We start from the raw sequence: 15345 nt of genomic DNA, 5'->3' as shown, positions 1-15345 counted from the left end.
CTCTGCACATAAGGATGTCCGTGGAGAGTTAGGAACACTAAGTTTCTGGGTGTGCACATGAACGACGATCTCATCTGGTCTCTGAACATACCTCGTTAGTCAAGAAAGCACAGCAGCATCTCAGTCTCCTGGGGAAGTGGAGGTGAATGAGGCTCCCCACTCGCCCCCATTCTAACCAATTTTTACAGGAGCACCACTGACTAACTACATCACCATCTGGTATGAGAATTGCAAGGCATCTGACCGTAAAACCTGATTGTGAGGCTGCTGAGAGGATCATTGGATCTCCCACCCATCCAAGATACTTACCAGGAGCACTACATACACAGGGCCCTTAGCATTGTCAATGACACCTTACATCATCAACAACCCCTTTAAACCCTTACCAACAAGATGTACCATACCATTCGGACTATTAGGATGGGAAGCAGCTCCTTCCCGCAGGTGTTGAGACCACTGAACTCCCTGCCACCACCCAGACCCCACCGCGTATGAAGCTTTTAATGTAAATGCTCTTTATTTGTTAATTTATTTGTGTTAATATTACTTTATGTTGTGTGTGAATTTTACATACCGTGTTGTACACCTTGGTCCAGAGAAACATTGTTTCATGTGGCAGTATACATATATATGTTTGAAATGACAATAAACTTGAACTTGTAATTGGTTAACTAATATCTGCTGGAGTTTCAGTAGAATCAGTGGCCTGTTAAAGAAGACCAGACACTTTTGTCTGTCTTTTCTTTCCTTTTTATCTCTCTCATATTGTTCTCCCTTTGTCTTCTTTATTCTTGTAACTCTTAATAAAACAAACATAAAAAACAAGTTTTATGTCTCATTCTTAAACTCTGAAGAACCTTTGGATCGCAAAAGCATCAGGACCCAACATTATGATGCTGAAAAACAACAATTTTACTGGCTTGAAATTTAAGATTGTAATGATGGAAAACTTGCCATTCCTATGACATTAACTTCCAGCATCTGTACATATGCAACTAAATGAGGAAGTTTCTGTCAATGACACCCTGCTCCTCCACAAGAGCCAATGTTAGTATCTAAGCTGGGGCACCCAACACAATCATTACATTCTCATCATCTTCATTTTAGAAACTGTTCTGTCTTTAAAACAAAATAATGAAAATGCAGTGTTTTATTGAATGAAGTGCAAAAATGTATTTTTTAGTAATATAACAGGTCACAATTACAGGATTAGCTGGATGCCTGGGAGAAACTAATTTTGTGTGTGGAATGCCATTCCTCTAGTTCATAGAGTTATTAAATAAAATAAAACATTTTAACAGTTTGGTGATCATAACTCAGAATAATTCTGCATGCCCCATTCACTATTTCACCTTTTATAAAATTAATAACTAAACACAAGCAATTCTGCAGATGCTGGAAATCCACAGCAACACACACAAAATGCTGAAGGAACTAGCAAGTCAGGCAGAATCTACGGAAGGAAATAAGCAGTCGAGGTTTCCAGTCAAGACCTTTCCTCAGGACTGGATAGGAAGACGTCAATCTTGGGAACAGCTAGTAAGTGCTTCCTACTTCCTGCTTTTCAGTCTGAATGTCTGATCAGCGCACTTGATAGCTTCAAAGTTTCTGGATGCCAAATCCCAGTTGGTATCGGACTGAAAGTGATTTTGCAGAGTATGACAACAGCAATCATTAAACTGTAATCACCTACAAGTCCTATTAAATATTTCCTTTTACATATAATTAAAAGACACTTTAAAACAAAGCTGAGACTTTTATTAAAGATTTCAAATCTGTACTTCAAAAAATGATATATTCACTTATCCAGTACATAGAACAGTATTTAAATTCCTAAAACGAATAGTCTTGAAAGCTGAAAAATTAAGTTTGACCATTCCAGGTCCAATATTAGGTTTGTCAATAAACAAATGACATTCTTCCAAATATTCAGGTGTGGGATCCAGTTCCTTAGATACAGATTCTCCAATATCAAAGTCAAAATTAATCCATGATGCTGCAAAAGTTATGAAACACAAACTTCCTGTTTAACTTTAGGTCGCAAAATCTTACTGTCATCACTTTTTTCCTGTATGGGACCATGACATAGTGCTTTGCGTTTGAATAACCGAAGACTTGATCTTAGAAGATCGTTGTCCACAACTGGTTGATTTGTATACATATGCTTGGTTGCACCCTGATAAAAAAAAAACAAAAATGTACATTCCACCATTAATAGCCAGATTTGCCATCAATATTAAAAAAAAGTTCTCTTGTAAATCTCACAAATGGTCAATTTATAACACAGATTTGTTGGTGAACACTGCTGTAAAGGGTCTCTTCGAGGAGCATATTGACACAGTGCAGAGTGCTTCAGAGATGTAGTTGGTTGAATATAGATGTATCCTGGAGTTAAACAAATGACAGACGTGCCTACCAGTATTGTATCACATAGAAATACAGTGACAGAATTATACTCAAAGCACAGAACACTGCGTTTATGAAATGACACAGACATTAGTGGTGTGCAGATAGGAAGATAGACTTAGTTTACAGAATGTTATTTACAGGCTGATAAATTGGGGGAGGCAATGGAAGATATAGTCCCTACACTATAGGAAAAACAGGGATGTACTTGAGAGGGTGCAGAGGAGATTAACCAGGATGTTAGCTTGGATGGAACATTTCAGTTAAGAGACAGGATAAGTTGATGTTGTTTTCTTTGAAACAGAGGAGAGTGAGAAAGTAACTAACATGGGATCATAAAATTATGATGGAGGTTTTAGAGATGCTTAAAACTAAAGGGAAGTGGTTCAAGGTGAGGAATTACAAGGTTAGAAGAGATGTGGCGACAGTTTTTTTTATTCAGGTGGTTGCAACTAGAATGCAGTGTCTGAGAAAATGAGAGACATATATTTGGTTGAGTATTTGGATTATAAAGCATAGAAGGCAAGAAACTAAGTGCTGGTAAACAAGATGAATATAAATGGACATCTGATTGTCAACACAAGCTGAAGGGCCTGCTTCTGTGCAGTTTAACTCCATGAATCTAAAGTGACAGACCAATACTTAGCTGTACTAGATCCTAGTCTTGTGGGCGTGCTATGTTAGCACTGGAATGTGTGGTGACATTTGCAGGCTATTCCCAGCACATCCTTAGGTGTTGTTTGTTCATGCAAGAGACACATTTCCCTGTATGTTTCAATGTACATACAATAATTACGTCTGAATCTGAACAGAAACAGACCCACACACTCAAATTCCCAAATGTTTAAAAATTGGCAACAGTGACAGACTCCCTAGGGACAGCCTCCACAGTTACGGTCCTGATCACACCTCTATTTGATATCACCGGCAGCTCTTTTTAAGTAGTTGGAAGTAGCCTGTGCTTTCAAAGCAAAAAGTCCCATCTTTGTTGGCTTCACAGGAAAATTGGCACTTTTATGTAAATCATATATGATAGCAGATTTTCATTTCATTTATTGGAAAGGTGATATCATTTAGCAAACCTACTGGTTCCACAGAGCAATCAAAAGCTTGATCATTGAGAAGAGGAGGAAACAGAGGTATTATGAATAATCAATTGCAAACAAGGGGCAGTAAAGGCTTCTACTTTGATATAATTTTTGTACTGGAATTTTGGTATTTAGGACTTGGAACACAACACATCGATATTGTACGTCCCAAGGCAAACACATGCCTAGGAATAAAACAGTGAAGAAATGTGTCAGATGCTTGCAATCAAATTTAATGTCTTTAGACACAGGAGCAGCCATTGTAGAGTAGCCCGTTGAGTCTACTCCACCATTTGACCATGGTTTATTTATTCTCGCTCTCAATGCCATTCTGCCTGAAATCTCTGTTGCCCTTACTAATCAAGAATCTATCAACATACGCTTTAAATGTATCCAATTGCTTTGCCTCCAGAGTTAACTGTTCTAAAGAGACATCCTTCTATTCTGAGGCTGTACCACTGGCCCTAGATACTCCCCATTATTATCATCATCCTCTCAATGTCCTCCCTATCTAGGCCTTTCAATATTGGACGGGTTTCAATGAGATACCCCTCATTCCTGGGACAATTCTCGCAAACCTTCTTTGGACCCTCTCCAATGCCAGCACATCCTTCCTTAGATATTGGGCCCAAAACTGCTCACAAATTTTCAAATGGTGGTCTGCCCAGTGTCTTATAAAGCTTCAGCATTACATTCTGTCTTTTATATATTCAAGTCCTCTCAAAATGAATGCTAACATTGCATTTGCCTTCCTTACTACCAACTCAAACCTGCAAATTAACCTTTAGGGAATCCCGTACTAGAAGTCCCAAGTCCTTTACACTTCCAATTTCTGAATTCACTCTCCATTTAAAAAGTAGTCTACAACTTGATTCCTTCTGCTGCAGTGCATGACCATACACTTCCCCACACTGTATTCCATGTGCCACTTCTTTGACCATTCCCCTAATCTGTCCAAGTTATTCTGAAGACTTCCTGCTTCCTCAACGCTACTTGCCCTCTCAACTGTCTCTGTATTATCGGCAAACTTGGTCACGAAGCCATTAATTTAATCATCCAGATCATTAATATATAACATAAAACTTAGCAGTCCCAACACTGACCCCTGCAGAATACCACTAGTCACAGGCAGCCAGCCACCCTTTACTCCCACTGCCTTCTGCCAGTTAGCCATGCATGTATGCTTGTACCTTTCCTGTAACACTGTGGGCTCTTGTTTCTTGAAAGATGACTAGTGATGCCTCCACAATCTCTTCAGTTACCTCTTTCAGAACCCTGGGGTGTTGCCCATCTGGTCCAGGTACCTATCTTCCTTCAGACCTTTCAGGTTCCCAAGCACTTTCTCCTCAGTAATAGTGAATACACTCACTTCTGCCTCCTGATTCTCTCAAATTTCTGGCTTTAGGTTTTTAAAAGACTCCGAATTTTTTAGCTCCCCACTAATTTTTGCTTTATTGTTTGCTATCTCATTTGCTTTAATGCTGTCTTTGACTTCCCTTGTCAGCCATTGTTGCCTCATCCTCTGTTTAGAACATTTCTTCTTCTTTGGAATGAATCCCTAGTGGGCTCGACCACAAGCTCCTCTAAAAAACCATCTCGTAAGCATTCTGCAAATTTCTTCTCTTGGGATTGAGCACCAACAAGATTTTACCAATTTGCGTGCATCTTGAAATCTCCCATGACCATTATAACTTTGCCCGTATTACATGCCTTTTCCACCTCTCTTTGTAATTTGTACCCCATATCTGGCTACTGTCGAAGGGCTGCATATTACTCTCATTAGAGTCTTTTTATCCTTGCAGTTTAACTTTACTCTCAAGGATTCTACATCTTCTGATTCTACAGTCATTTCTTTGTAAGGATTTGATTTCACTTTTTAGCAACAAAGCCACTCCATCCCCTCTGTCCACTTGCCTGTCCTTTTGATAAGATGTGCATTTTTGGATGTGAGGTGTCCAGCTGTGATCTTTTAACCATGACTCTGTCATTCCCACAGTGTCATACCTGCTAATTTCTAACTGAGCTACAAGATCATTTACTTTTTTGCGTATACTGCATGCATTCAAATATAACATCTTTGAATGACACTAGACATTCAACAGCACATTTTACATTGCTCAGGAGATGAAATAGTGTTTTAAATGGGTAAATGAAGGCTTGGGAGATAGGACAGATTTGAAATTTGAATGAATTGAGAATAACAGACTGGAAAAAGTAGCTAGGTCTAAAAAGGCAGATACAAGGGAGTTAAAATGGAGTCACAGAAACGTGGGAAAGGGAAGAGAGAACGTGATAATTAAAAGGTATGGAGAAGCAATGTTATATGAAGATTCAATATTGTAAATACATAATAACAGAATGACAAATGGCTGTACTCTGTGTTAGGTAAAGATCTAGAAGAAAATAAACATTTGTACTCAAGAAATAAAATAAGTGCTTGCCTTTTCATTTCTTACTAACTGTTTGCGGATAACAAGATCCCTCCGAGAACAAAGTGCTTTACAACAGGGTCCCAAACTACTCAGCAGATGGGCTCGCTCTTCCTTTCTCTGAATAGCAGCCATGTTGAGGGCTCCAAGTTCATCTTCAAAAACGTTGTCTCCATCTACACGGAAAGAAGTGTAGAACACATGATAATTGTATTTACATTATGAATACATAAAGCAGAAACATTCATAGAAATGCCAGCTAACAAACAAGCTAAAACTATTAACAATGCACACAAAATGCTGGAGGAACTCAACAGGTCAGGCAGCATCTATAGAAGGAAATATAAGTCAAAGTTTTGGGCTGAGACCTTTCATCAGGAGTCCTGATATTGTTATTTTCAACCTAAAAATGACCTGTTTATTTTTCGTCTCCATGTCATCCTTTAAACAAACCTTAAATCATGTTGACATATCTAACCCCGTGGTTTCTATTTATATATGAAAAAACATATTTTTGCAGTATTGCATCAAGTGCCTTCTGAAAGCCCAGATACATCACATCCACTGACTGCTCCTGATCTATCCTGCTAGTACATCCACAAAAACACAGCTAGCAGGTCCATTTGTACCCTCAACTCTGACACATAACCTTCTCAACTTTCTTTGCTCATCACAGTAATAACACTTGGATCTTTTCATCCTACTTTTGTTAAAATGCTGATCTCCATATTATTGTTGCAAATAAAAGTCCATACCTTCAGAATGTTAAAAATATACAGCATAGAACACTCTGATTTGGCTTAGTGTATCTGTGCCATTTGTTAGAAGTTCTCCTATTAGCTCCACACCCTTGCTTTTTGGCTTCTTTTCAGTTATCCAATTTTTCTTTGTAAGTTACCACTGAATTTGTTTCAGCAAAAATTTCCAATCAGTGATGATAACATAAGTGGTCTAATAATGAAGAATTCATTCTATAATGCATCATTTCTTAAAAGTGTTCAAAAATAATTGCAGTGCTCGTGCTAGGATTACAGGAACATGGTACAAGTGGAGACTCCCTCTTCTTTGTGGACCTGATCAAATATTTATCTCTATTTCCTCTTCATAACTGAAGTTATTAGAGGAGCAGGGGAAAATATATTCATCTGATTAGAATATTTTTATTAACTTACATGTACAATATGCATGAATGAATCAACAACATTGAAAGAATACCGAATTGATTTCAAAGTTTTATCCAACCTACACAATGTTTATGGGTTTCCAATATTATATTATAAAATGTTCCCAATACTTAGGCAAACTAACCAGGCATTTGTCAGTAGTTCACTGCATTGTAATGGTTTCAACCTCTCTCACACATACACAAAATCAATGCATTTGGAGAAAAGTACTACAAAAATGGGAAGTGTGGGAATTATGGCACAATTCAGATCTTTTCTTCAAATCTACTGGGCCAAAAGAAAGGCTATTTGATTTAAAGGACTGCAAAATTACAGACCTGTGCAGATATAGTCCATGCCTTCTATGAAAGTCAGACTCAGATCCATTTATCAACAAAACATACAATGTATCATATTGACTTTGTTAATACTAATAATTTATCTGCATCATTTCTATGAACTAAGAGTGTGAATTTTTTATTTGGTCCTTCTAACTTCATAGTCCTTTATGTCATTCTATTGTTGCAAATGATCATTTTTGATAATGGAACTTATTTTATTTGATTGTTTATTTTTATTTTGAATATTTTCTTATCTTCACGTGAATATCATTTAGCATTACTGGACTCATAACACCAATTCTCAGGGCAAATCTTTTCGAAATGAGTCTAGATAGTAATGATTGCTTAGATTTGGCTTCCCACATGAAGTTGATTCACTTGCACAGTAACTCAAAATTCACAGAGCCTATCCTTTAGCTTTCTATCCTGTAAGAAGAAAGGTAGCAATGCTTAGGGTACAACTACAGGTGTCCCCCTCCTTTACAAAGGTAGAGCGTTCCTATCTCAAGTATAGTATTCTCAGTCAGTCTGGATAGGGAGCAGCATCTCCAACACCATCAAACTGAGCACGGGGGCCCCCAGGGCTGTCTCATCAGCAAGAACGGTGAGTCAGCATACAGAGAGGAGGTGCAGCAGCTAACAGACTGGTGCAGAGCCAACAACCTGTCTCTGAATATGAACAAAAGAGATGGTTGCTGACTTCAGGAGAGCATGGAGTGACCACTCTCCGCTGAATATTGATGGCTCCTCCGTTGAGATCGTTAAGAGCACCAAATTTCTTGGTGTTCACCTGGCAGAGAATCTCACCTGGTCCCTCAACACCAGCTCCATAGCCAAGAAAGCCCAGCAGCATCTCTACTTTCTGCAAAGGCTGAGAAAAGTCCATCTCCCACCCCCCATCCTCACCACATTCTACAGAGGATGTATCGAGAGCATCCTGAGCAGCTGCATCACTGCCTGGTTCGGGAATTGCACCATCTCGGATCGCAAGACCCTGTAGCAGATAGTGAGGTCAGCTAAGAAGATTATCAGGGTCTCCCTTCCCGCTATTACAGACATTTACACCACACGCTGCTCCCACAAAGCAAACAGCATTGTGAAGGACCCCATGTACCCCTCATACAAACTCTTCTCCCTCCTGCCATCTGGCAAAAGGTACTGAAGCATTCGGGCTCTCACGACCAGACTGGGCAACAGTTTCTTCCTCTAGGCCATCAGATTCCTCAATACTCAAAGCGTAGACTGACATCTACATCATTTATTATTATATTGTAATTTGTCCTCTACTGTGCCTATTATTAATTATTGTACTGCCCTGCACTGTTTTGTGCACTTTATGTAGTCCTGTGCAGGTCTGTAGTCTCGTGCAGTTTTGTGTTGTTTCATGTAGCACCAGGGTCCTGGAGGAACGTTATTTCGTTTTTACTGTGTACTGTACCAGCAGTTTATGGTCGAAATGACAATAAACTTGACTTGACTATGAAACCTTTCTTAAGCCGAAATGGCGTAAAGTGAAGAACCATTAATTTATATGGGAAAAATTTTCATAAAAGCAGAAATCCTCTTTGTAACGCAAAAACAGGTTACTAATGTAGGTCTTTTGTAAAAGTGAAGCGACGTAAAGCGAACATTCGTAAAGCGGGTGACACCTGTATTCAGTTACAGTTAATTGACTTCAATTTGTGCATTCAGACAGTCTAAATGTCTTTACTGGAAGAGGCATCATGTGCTCTTAAATGTTTTCTTAAAAATTTGGCACTTTCAAGTAGCATCCTATCTTTACAAGAGAAAAATACTTTTTTAGTCCTACCACAAGATCTATTTCTCTTCATAAAATGCCATGCCTTCCAACTTATCGCTGGTCTCAGACGCCCACACTTCTTGCAAACTTGATATTATTGTCTTTTTTCACCTCTGAAGCAATGCTGACTGCAGCCTTTCCAACTGCTGAAACCTTTAATTATACTGCCAGCCACCTCCAGATATAAATGTGCCAATGTTTTCAGATGGGTAACTTAATCTTATATCCTTTGGGCTTTTACAAAAATCTACTGTAAATTCCAAAATCTACTTGGATATCACCCAAGCCTTCCGAACCTGGACAGACTCCTAGTCCCCAGAAACTTCAAATGAAATAACATAATTTCTTCATGCCTTTGTTACCCTTGACTTCTGTAACCTACTCTAAATCTAAAAATGCGTCTTCTTTTGCCCTCCATTTCCCCAATGCTGAACATGCACACAATACCTCTCTTTATCCACACTTCTTGACCATACACTCTGTTACTAGGGCATAATCCTCTTGCCTAATTCATACTATGTCTGCATCAACACTAGGTCTAAATCCTGAAACTCCCCACTCAAGAACACCAAAGGTGTAATAGTTCAAGGTAGCAGCTCAACATTACTTCCTCAAGAGCAATAAATGGTGACGTTGGCAGCAATGCCCAGAAGATTAATAAATAAAAAAGACGCAACCCACTATCCCTCTTATCATTGCTCTGTTCTCCTCACTACATTCCCCAATTATACCTTTAAAATTCTTCTCTGTCAAGGATGTCATTCATCAACATTATTCACTGTTGTTCTACAAGCATTCTATACCACCAACTGCCTATAATTCTAGTTTGGTGTCCTTTTGATTTATTGATTCTATCTCTGGGGAACATTATTAATGCTAAACAAGCTATTTAAGGCAGGCATAGTCATTATTGTAGTAATTACCATTCTAAAACAAACAAAACAAATTCACATACAGATGACCCGTGTCAGGGTTACAGAAATTCACCCTTATGGAACTCACAAAACACACCTAAAAATCTTAGATATGGAATAAAATTTGCTTTTATAGAACTAGTGAGAAAATTAAATAAACAAACAAGATGTGAAAGAAACAACAGATTCTATCTTTGTTTCAGCTTGCACTTGTTGAAACTTGTTGCATGGTAGGCCTATTTTTCCTTTCTCTTTATCTGTCACACCATCAGTTTCTAGTACTATCAGGACTTTTGAGAGAAAAACATTTCATAGGAATTCATCTCTACTGCAAACATGGAATTCAATGGGAAACAGGGCTTCTTTTTACAGAAAACGGCAGTTTTCGAGGAACATAACCTCCCTGTAATACAGGGGTCACTGGTACATTTTCGGTCCTCTGCTATTAACAATCAAAACAGTAGTGAGTACACCAAGACATAACTGTACCATTCACACGCAAAGAATTAATTGCTTATTCTGAACAAAAGGATTCTTAGAAGGTGGCAAAAGTAGTTTGCTGTGGACAAGCAATGGTTTATTCTCTTAAATTCTGCTGTAAGGTAATCTTAGAGAAGGAGGCAGTATCAGTATTAACAGCAGCAATCTATAGCTATGTCAGAAGCTAAATATGGATAGTGTGAGGAAAACAGATTTATGACTGTAAAACCTCACACTATCAAATCCTTCTCATGATAGATATCCACAGAGATCAGTATTTTGTCAATCATTTCGCACTAAGATATTAATATTTTTAAGGAAATTGTGACAACCAAAACAGTACAGATGACTTACGTATCCTAATGTCTTGAAAATGCATAAACTCACGTTAATCCTTTTACCCCTAGAAATTACTTTTTTTTTAAAAAATGGAAAATAATTTTTCCATTTTCACCCAATGGGTAAGCAACTACTAGTAACTAGTCAAAATATGCAAATCTACAAAAGACTATTAATTTACTCAATCTAACTTTGAATGACATAGCCAAATGAGGAAAAAAATTCTAAAGCCAACTTTTATGTTCCAAACTCTCTTCTCACAGTAATGCTGATGTTGGTATAAACTTATGGGAATTGCAGAGTTGTAGTTGAAAGACTGTCACTGCTGGGAGCTGAACACCCAAAAGATACAGATTGTATTGAAATGAGTCAGTTAGGCAGAGGGGGTAGGGTACTTATTGGTAAAAATTGAAATTATATCTTTAGAAAGAAGGGATGTAAGATCAGAAAATGCAAAATCATTGTCGGTAGAGTTAAGAAAATGAAAGGGTAAAATGACCTTGCTGGGACTTGTATACAATCCTCTGAATAGTAGTTAGAATGTGGGGTACAAATTACAAAAGGAGATAGAAAAGTGAATGTTACAATGGTCATGGGGTAGCGGGGATTTTAGGATGTAGTTTTTTGGTAAAATCAGGTGGGTACTGGATCCCAAGAAGAGGAATTTATAGAATAGCTTTTCCAAGCAGCCTGTAGTCGAGCCCACTACGGAAAAGGCAATTTTGGATCTGGTGTAACACACATAATGCTGGAGGAATTCTGCAGGTCAGGCAGCATTTAAGCAGAGGAATAAAAAATCCTGTAAAGGATCTGATGAAGGTTCTAGGAGTCCTGTTGAAGGGTTGCGAACCAAAGCATTGATTGTTTATTCCCCTCCACAGATGCTTCCAGATCTGCTGAGTTCCTCCAGCATTTTTTTTGTGCTACTCTAGATTTCAAACATCTGTAGAAACTCGTTTTCTCGATCTGGTATTGTGCAATGCACTAAATTTGATTTGGGAGCTTAAGGTAAAGGAACCCTTAGGAAGAGGTGATCGTAATTTGATAGAATTTACCCTGCAGTTTAAGAGGAAGCAGCTAAAATTTATTTACTTAGCAATACAGCACAGATTAGGCCCTTCAGGCTCTTTGAGCTACACCACTCCAGCAATTCCACCACCCCAATTAACTCTAACCTAATCATGGGACAACTTACAATAATTAATTATCCTACCTGGTATGTCTTTGGACTGTGGGAGGAAACTGAAGCTCCCAGGGAAAACCCACACATTCCACAGGGAGGACGTACAGAGACCCCTCACAGAATGATGCTGGAATTGAACTCAAAATTCCTGAACACCCTGAGCTGTGTCGTGCTAACTGTTATGCTATTGTGGTAGTATGTAAACATTGGATGTATCTATAACACAGTTGAGTAAAGGTGACTATCGAGGAGCTGGCCAATGTTGATTGGAAGGGGACGTTACCAGTGATGACAGTAGAGCAGCAATGGCTGGAGCTTCTGTGAGTAATTCAGAAATTGAGGATCAGTTCATTCCAAAGAAGAAACCAAAGACAGCATAAAAGCAAAAGAGGGTACATACAAAATAGCAAAAAATAGTGGGAAGCTAGAGGATTGGGAAACTTTTAGTCTGTCAGAAGGCAACTAAAAAAGCAAAAAGGAGAGGAAAAGATGAAATATGAAGGCAAACTAGCTAATAATATGAAAGAGAATACCAAAGCTATTAATTTCAGAAATATAAAGAGTAAAAGAGAGGCAAGAGTGGATATCAAACCTCTGGAAAATGATGCTGGAGAGGTAGTGATGAGGAACAAAGAAACAGCAGATGAACCAAATCAGTATTTTGCGCTAATCTTCACTGCGGAAGACACCAGCAACATGCCAGAAATTTGAGAGTCAAGGGAGAGAGTGACTGTAGTTACTATTACTAAGGAGAAATTGCTAGGGAGGCTGAAAGTTCTGAAGGTAGACAAGTCATTTGGACAGATGTACTACACCCCAGAGTTCTGAAAGAGATAGATGAAGAGACTGGAGACATTAGTAGTAAGAATAATTTGATCAACACACACAAAATGCTGGTGGAACGCAGCAGGCCAGGCAGCATCTATAGGAAGAAACATTGCCAACGTTTCGGGCTGAGACCCTTCATCAGGACTTCCTCACGTTTGCAAGAATAATTTGATTCTGGAATGGTTTCAGAGGACTGGGGAGAATTGCTCCAATCCACTCTGAGAAGGGACTGAGGCAAAAGACAAGAAATTATAGGCCAGATAGCCTGACTACAGTGATTGGCAAGGAATTAAGAGTTTATTATTAAGGATGAGGTTTCAGGGTACATAGAGACACACAATAAAATAGGCTGAAGTCAGCATGGTTTCCTTAAGGGGAAATTTTGCCTGACAAATCTGCTGAAATTCTTTGAGGATGTAACAGACAGGATAGACAAAGAAGAGTCAGTGGATATTGTTTACTTAGACTTTTAGAAGGTTTTGACAAGGTGCCATACGTGAGCTTGCTAAACTAGATAAAAGCCGATAGTATTAAAGGAAAGATATTGACATGGATAGAAGATTGGCTAATTGGCAAAAGGCCAATGGGAGTAAAGCGGGCCTTTTCTGATTGGCTGTCGGAGACTAATGGTGTTCTGCAGAGGTCAAGGCTGGGTCTGCTACTTACCATGTTAAACGTTAATGATCTGGATGATGAAACTGATGGCTTTGTGGCCAAGTTTGTGGACGATACAAAGATAGGTGAAGCGGACAAGTAGTATTGAGGAAGCAGGGAGTCTGCAGAATAAAATGGACAGATTAGGAAAACAGTCAAAGAACTGGCAGATGGAATACAGAGTAGGGAAGTATGTGGTCATGAACTTTGGTAGAAGCAATAAAGGTGTAGAATAAATTCAGAAGTCGGAGGTGCAAAGGGACTCGGGAGTCTTAGTGCAGGATTCCCTAAAGGTTAACTTGCAGGTTGAGTCAGTAATAAAGAAAGCAAATGCAATGCTGGCACTCATTTAGAGAGGAATAGAATATAAAAGCAAGGATGTAATGCTGAGGCTTTATTAGGCAAATGTATTATTGTCAGCAGTTTTGGACCCCATATCTAAGGAAGAATGCACTTGCATTCATGGGGATCCAGAGGAGGCTTACAAGAGTGATCCCAGGAATTAAAGGGTTAATGTTTAAGAAGCATTTGATGGCTCTAGGCCTGCTTTAGGAGCTTAGAAGAACAAAGGAGGATCTCTTTAAAACCTACTGAATATTAAACGGCCTAGATAGAGTGGACATTGAGAGGGTACTTCTAATAGCGGGAGAGTCTAGGACTTGAGGGTACAGCCTCAGAATACGTCTCTTCACAACAGAGATAAAGAGGTATTTCTTTAGGTGAATCTGTAGAATTCATTGCACGGACAGCTGGGAAGTCCAAGTCACAGGGTATTTAAAGCTGATGTTGATAGGTTCTTGATTAGTAAGAGCTACAAAGGTCATGGGGAGAAGACTGAAGAATGGGGTTGAGAGGGAAAATAAGTCAGCCATGTTTGAATGGTGGAGTGGATTTGATGGGCCAATAGCCTAATTCTGTTCCTATATCTTAAAGTCTAAACCCATTAGACACTAACACGTTTAATTCTGTGCTGTAGAAACTTCAGTTTCTTCCAATTTGAAGAAATATACTGTATACATGGCCAAGGCATTCTGTTATCATAAATCTCTATATGAAACAGGTACACATGCCTGTTAAGAATATGCAGCAAGAAGAAAATTGCAGAGGATACATACTACAAACAAGGGCTCAGACATGAAGTTCTGCATGATGCAAAATTTTAGTTTACTCAACCTATGTGATGAAATATTTCATTCTGAAATATATAATCTTAGTGTTGAGGAGGCCATTCATCCCTTCCAGTATAAGTCAACTCTTCATCAATTCATTCTCCCCGTTATTTGTCTGTCATCTATTCTGCTTACATGCAGATCAACTCCATACTAATTCCAATACTGATTTTCCCACCGGCCAAGCACATTAGAAATAATTTACAGAGGTTGATTAAACTACCAACCAACATATCTTTAGGATATCAGAGGACACAAGGAAAACATACAAACTCTACACAGATATCACACAAGATAAAGACTGCACTCTCATGCTTTGTACATTTATTTAAAATGATTTGACGGGATTTCATGGGCAAAGTGGAAATGAAGTGTTTGAAGACATTCTGTAAGAAGATAAGAGCTGAACTAGGCCACTTTGTCCTCTGTCTCCCTGTCATTTATTATGAGCATGGCAGATCTACCCTGGGATTCATCTGTTTTGGGTCAGTTTTCCATAGCCCTCAATTACCTGACCTTTTTAAAAAATCATTCACCTCTTCCATAAATA

At 38.7% G+C, this 15345-nt stretch overlaps 1 protein-coding gene across 6 annotated transcripts in view; it reads right to left on the bottom strand.

The window, feature by feature from the left end:
* Window positions 1-1736: 1736 nt before the first annotated feature.
* Window positions 1737-15345, bottom strand: part of LOC140727954 (zinc finger CCCH domain-containing protein 13-like) — a 119145-nt gene continuing 105536 nt past the window's right edge. For 5 of the 6 annotated variants that reach the window (XM_073045961.1, XM_073045963.1, XM_073045964.1 and 2 more), the window contains 2 exons: window positions 5936-6099; window positions 1737-2176 (listed from right to left, as the gene is read on the bottom strand). In XM_073045961.1, the coding sequence (XP_072902062.1) occupies window positions 2006-2176; window positions 5936-6099 (335 nt within the window). In that variant the 3' untranslated portion in view covers window positions 1737-2005. Of the gene's footprint in view, window positions 2177-5935; window positions 6100-13638; window positions 13749-15345 lie in introns of all 6 variants that reach the window. The other variant, XR_012098975.1, reaches the window with a different exon arrangement.

The sequence above is a fragment of the Hemitrygon akajei genome, chromosome 5, assembly GCF_048418815.1.
Source record: "Hemitrygon akajei chromosome 5, sHemAka1.3, whole genome shotgun sequence".
NCBI classification, from domain to species: domain Eukaryota; kingdom Metazoa; phylum Chordata; class Chondrichthyes; order Myliobatiformes; family Dasyatidae; genus Hemitrygon; species Hemitrygon akajei.
The sequence above is the reverse complement of the archived record's forward strand: the minus strand, read 5'-3'. Positions and strand labels throughout refer to the sequence as shown.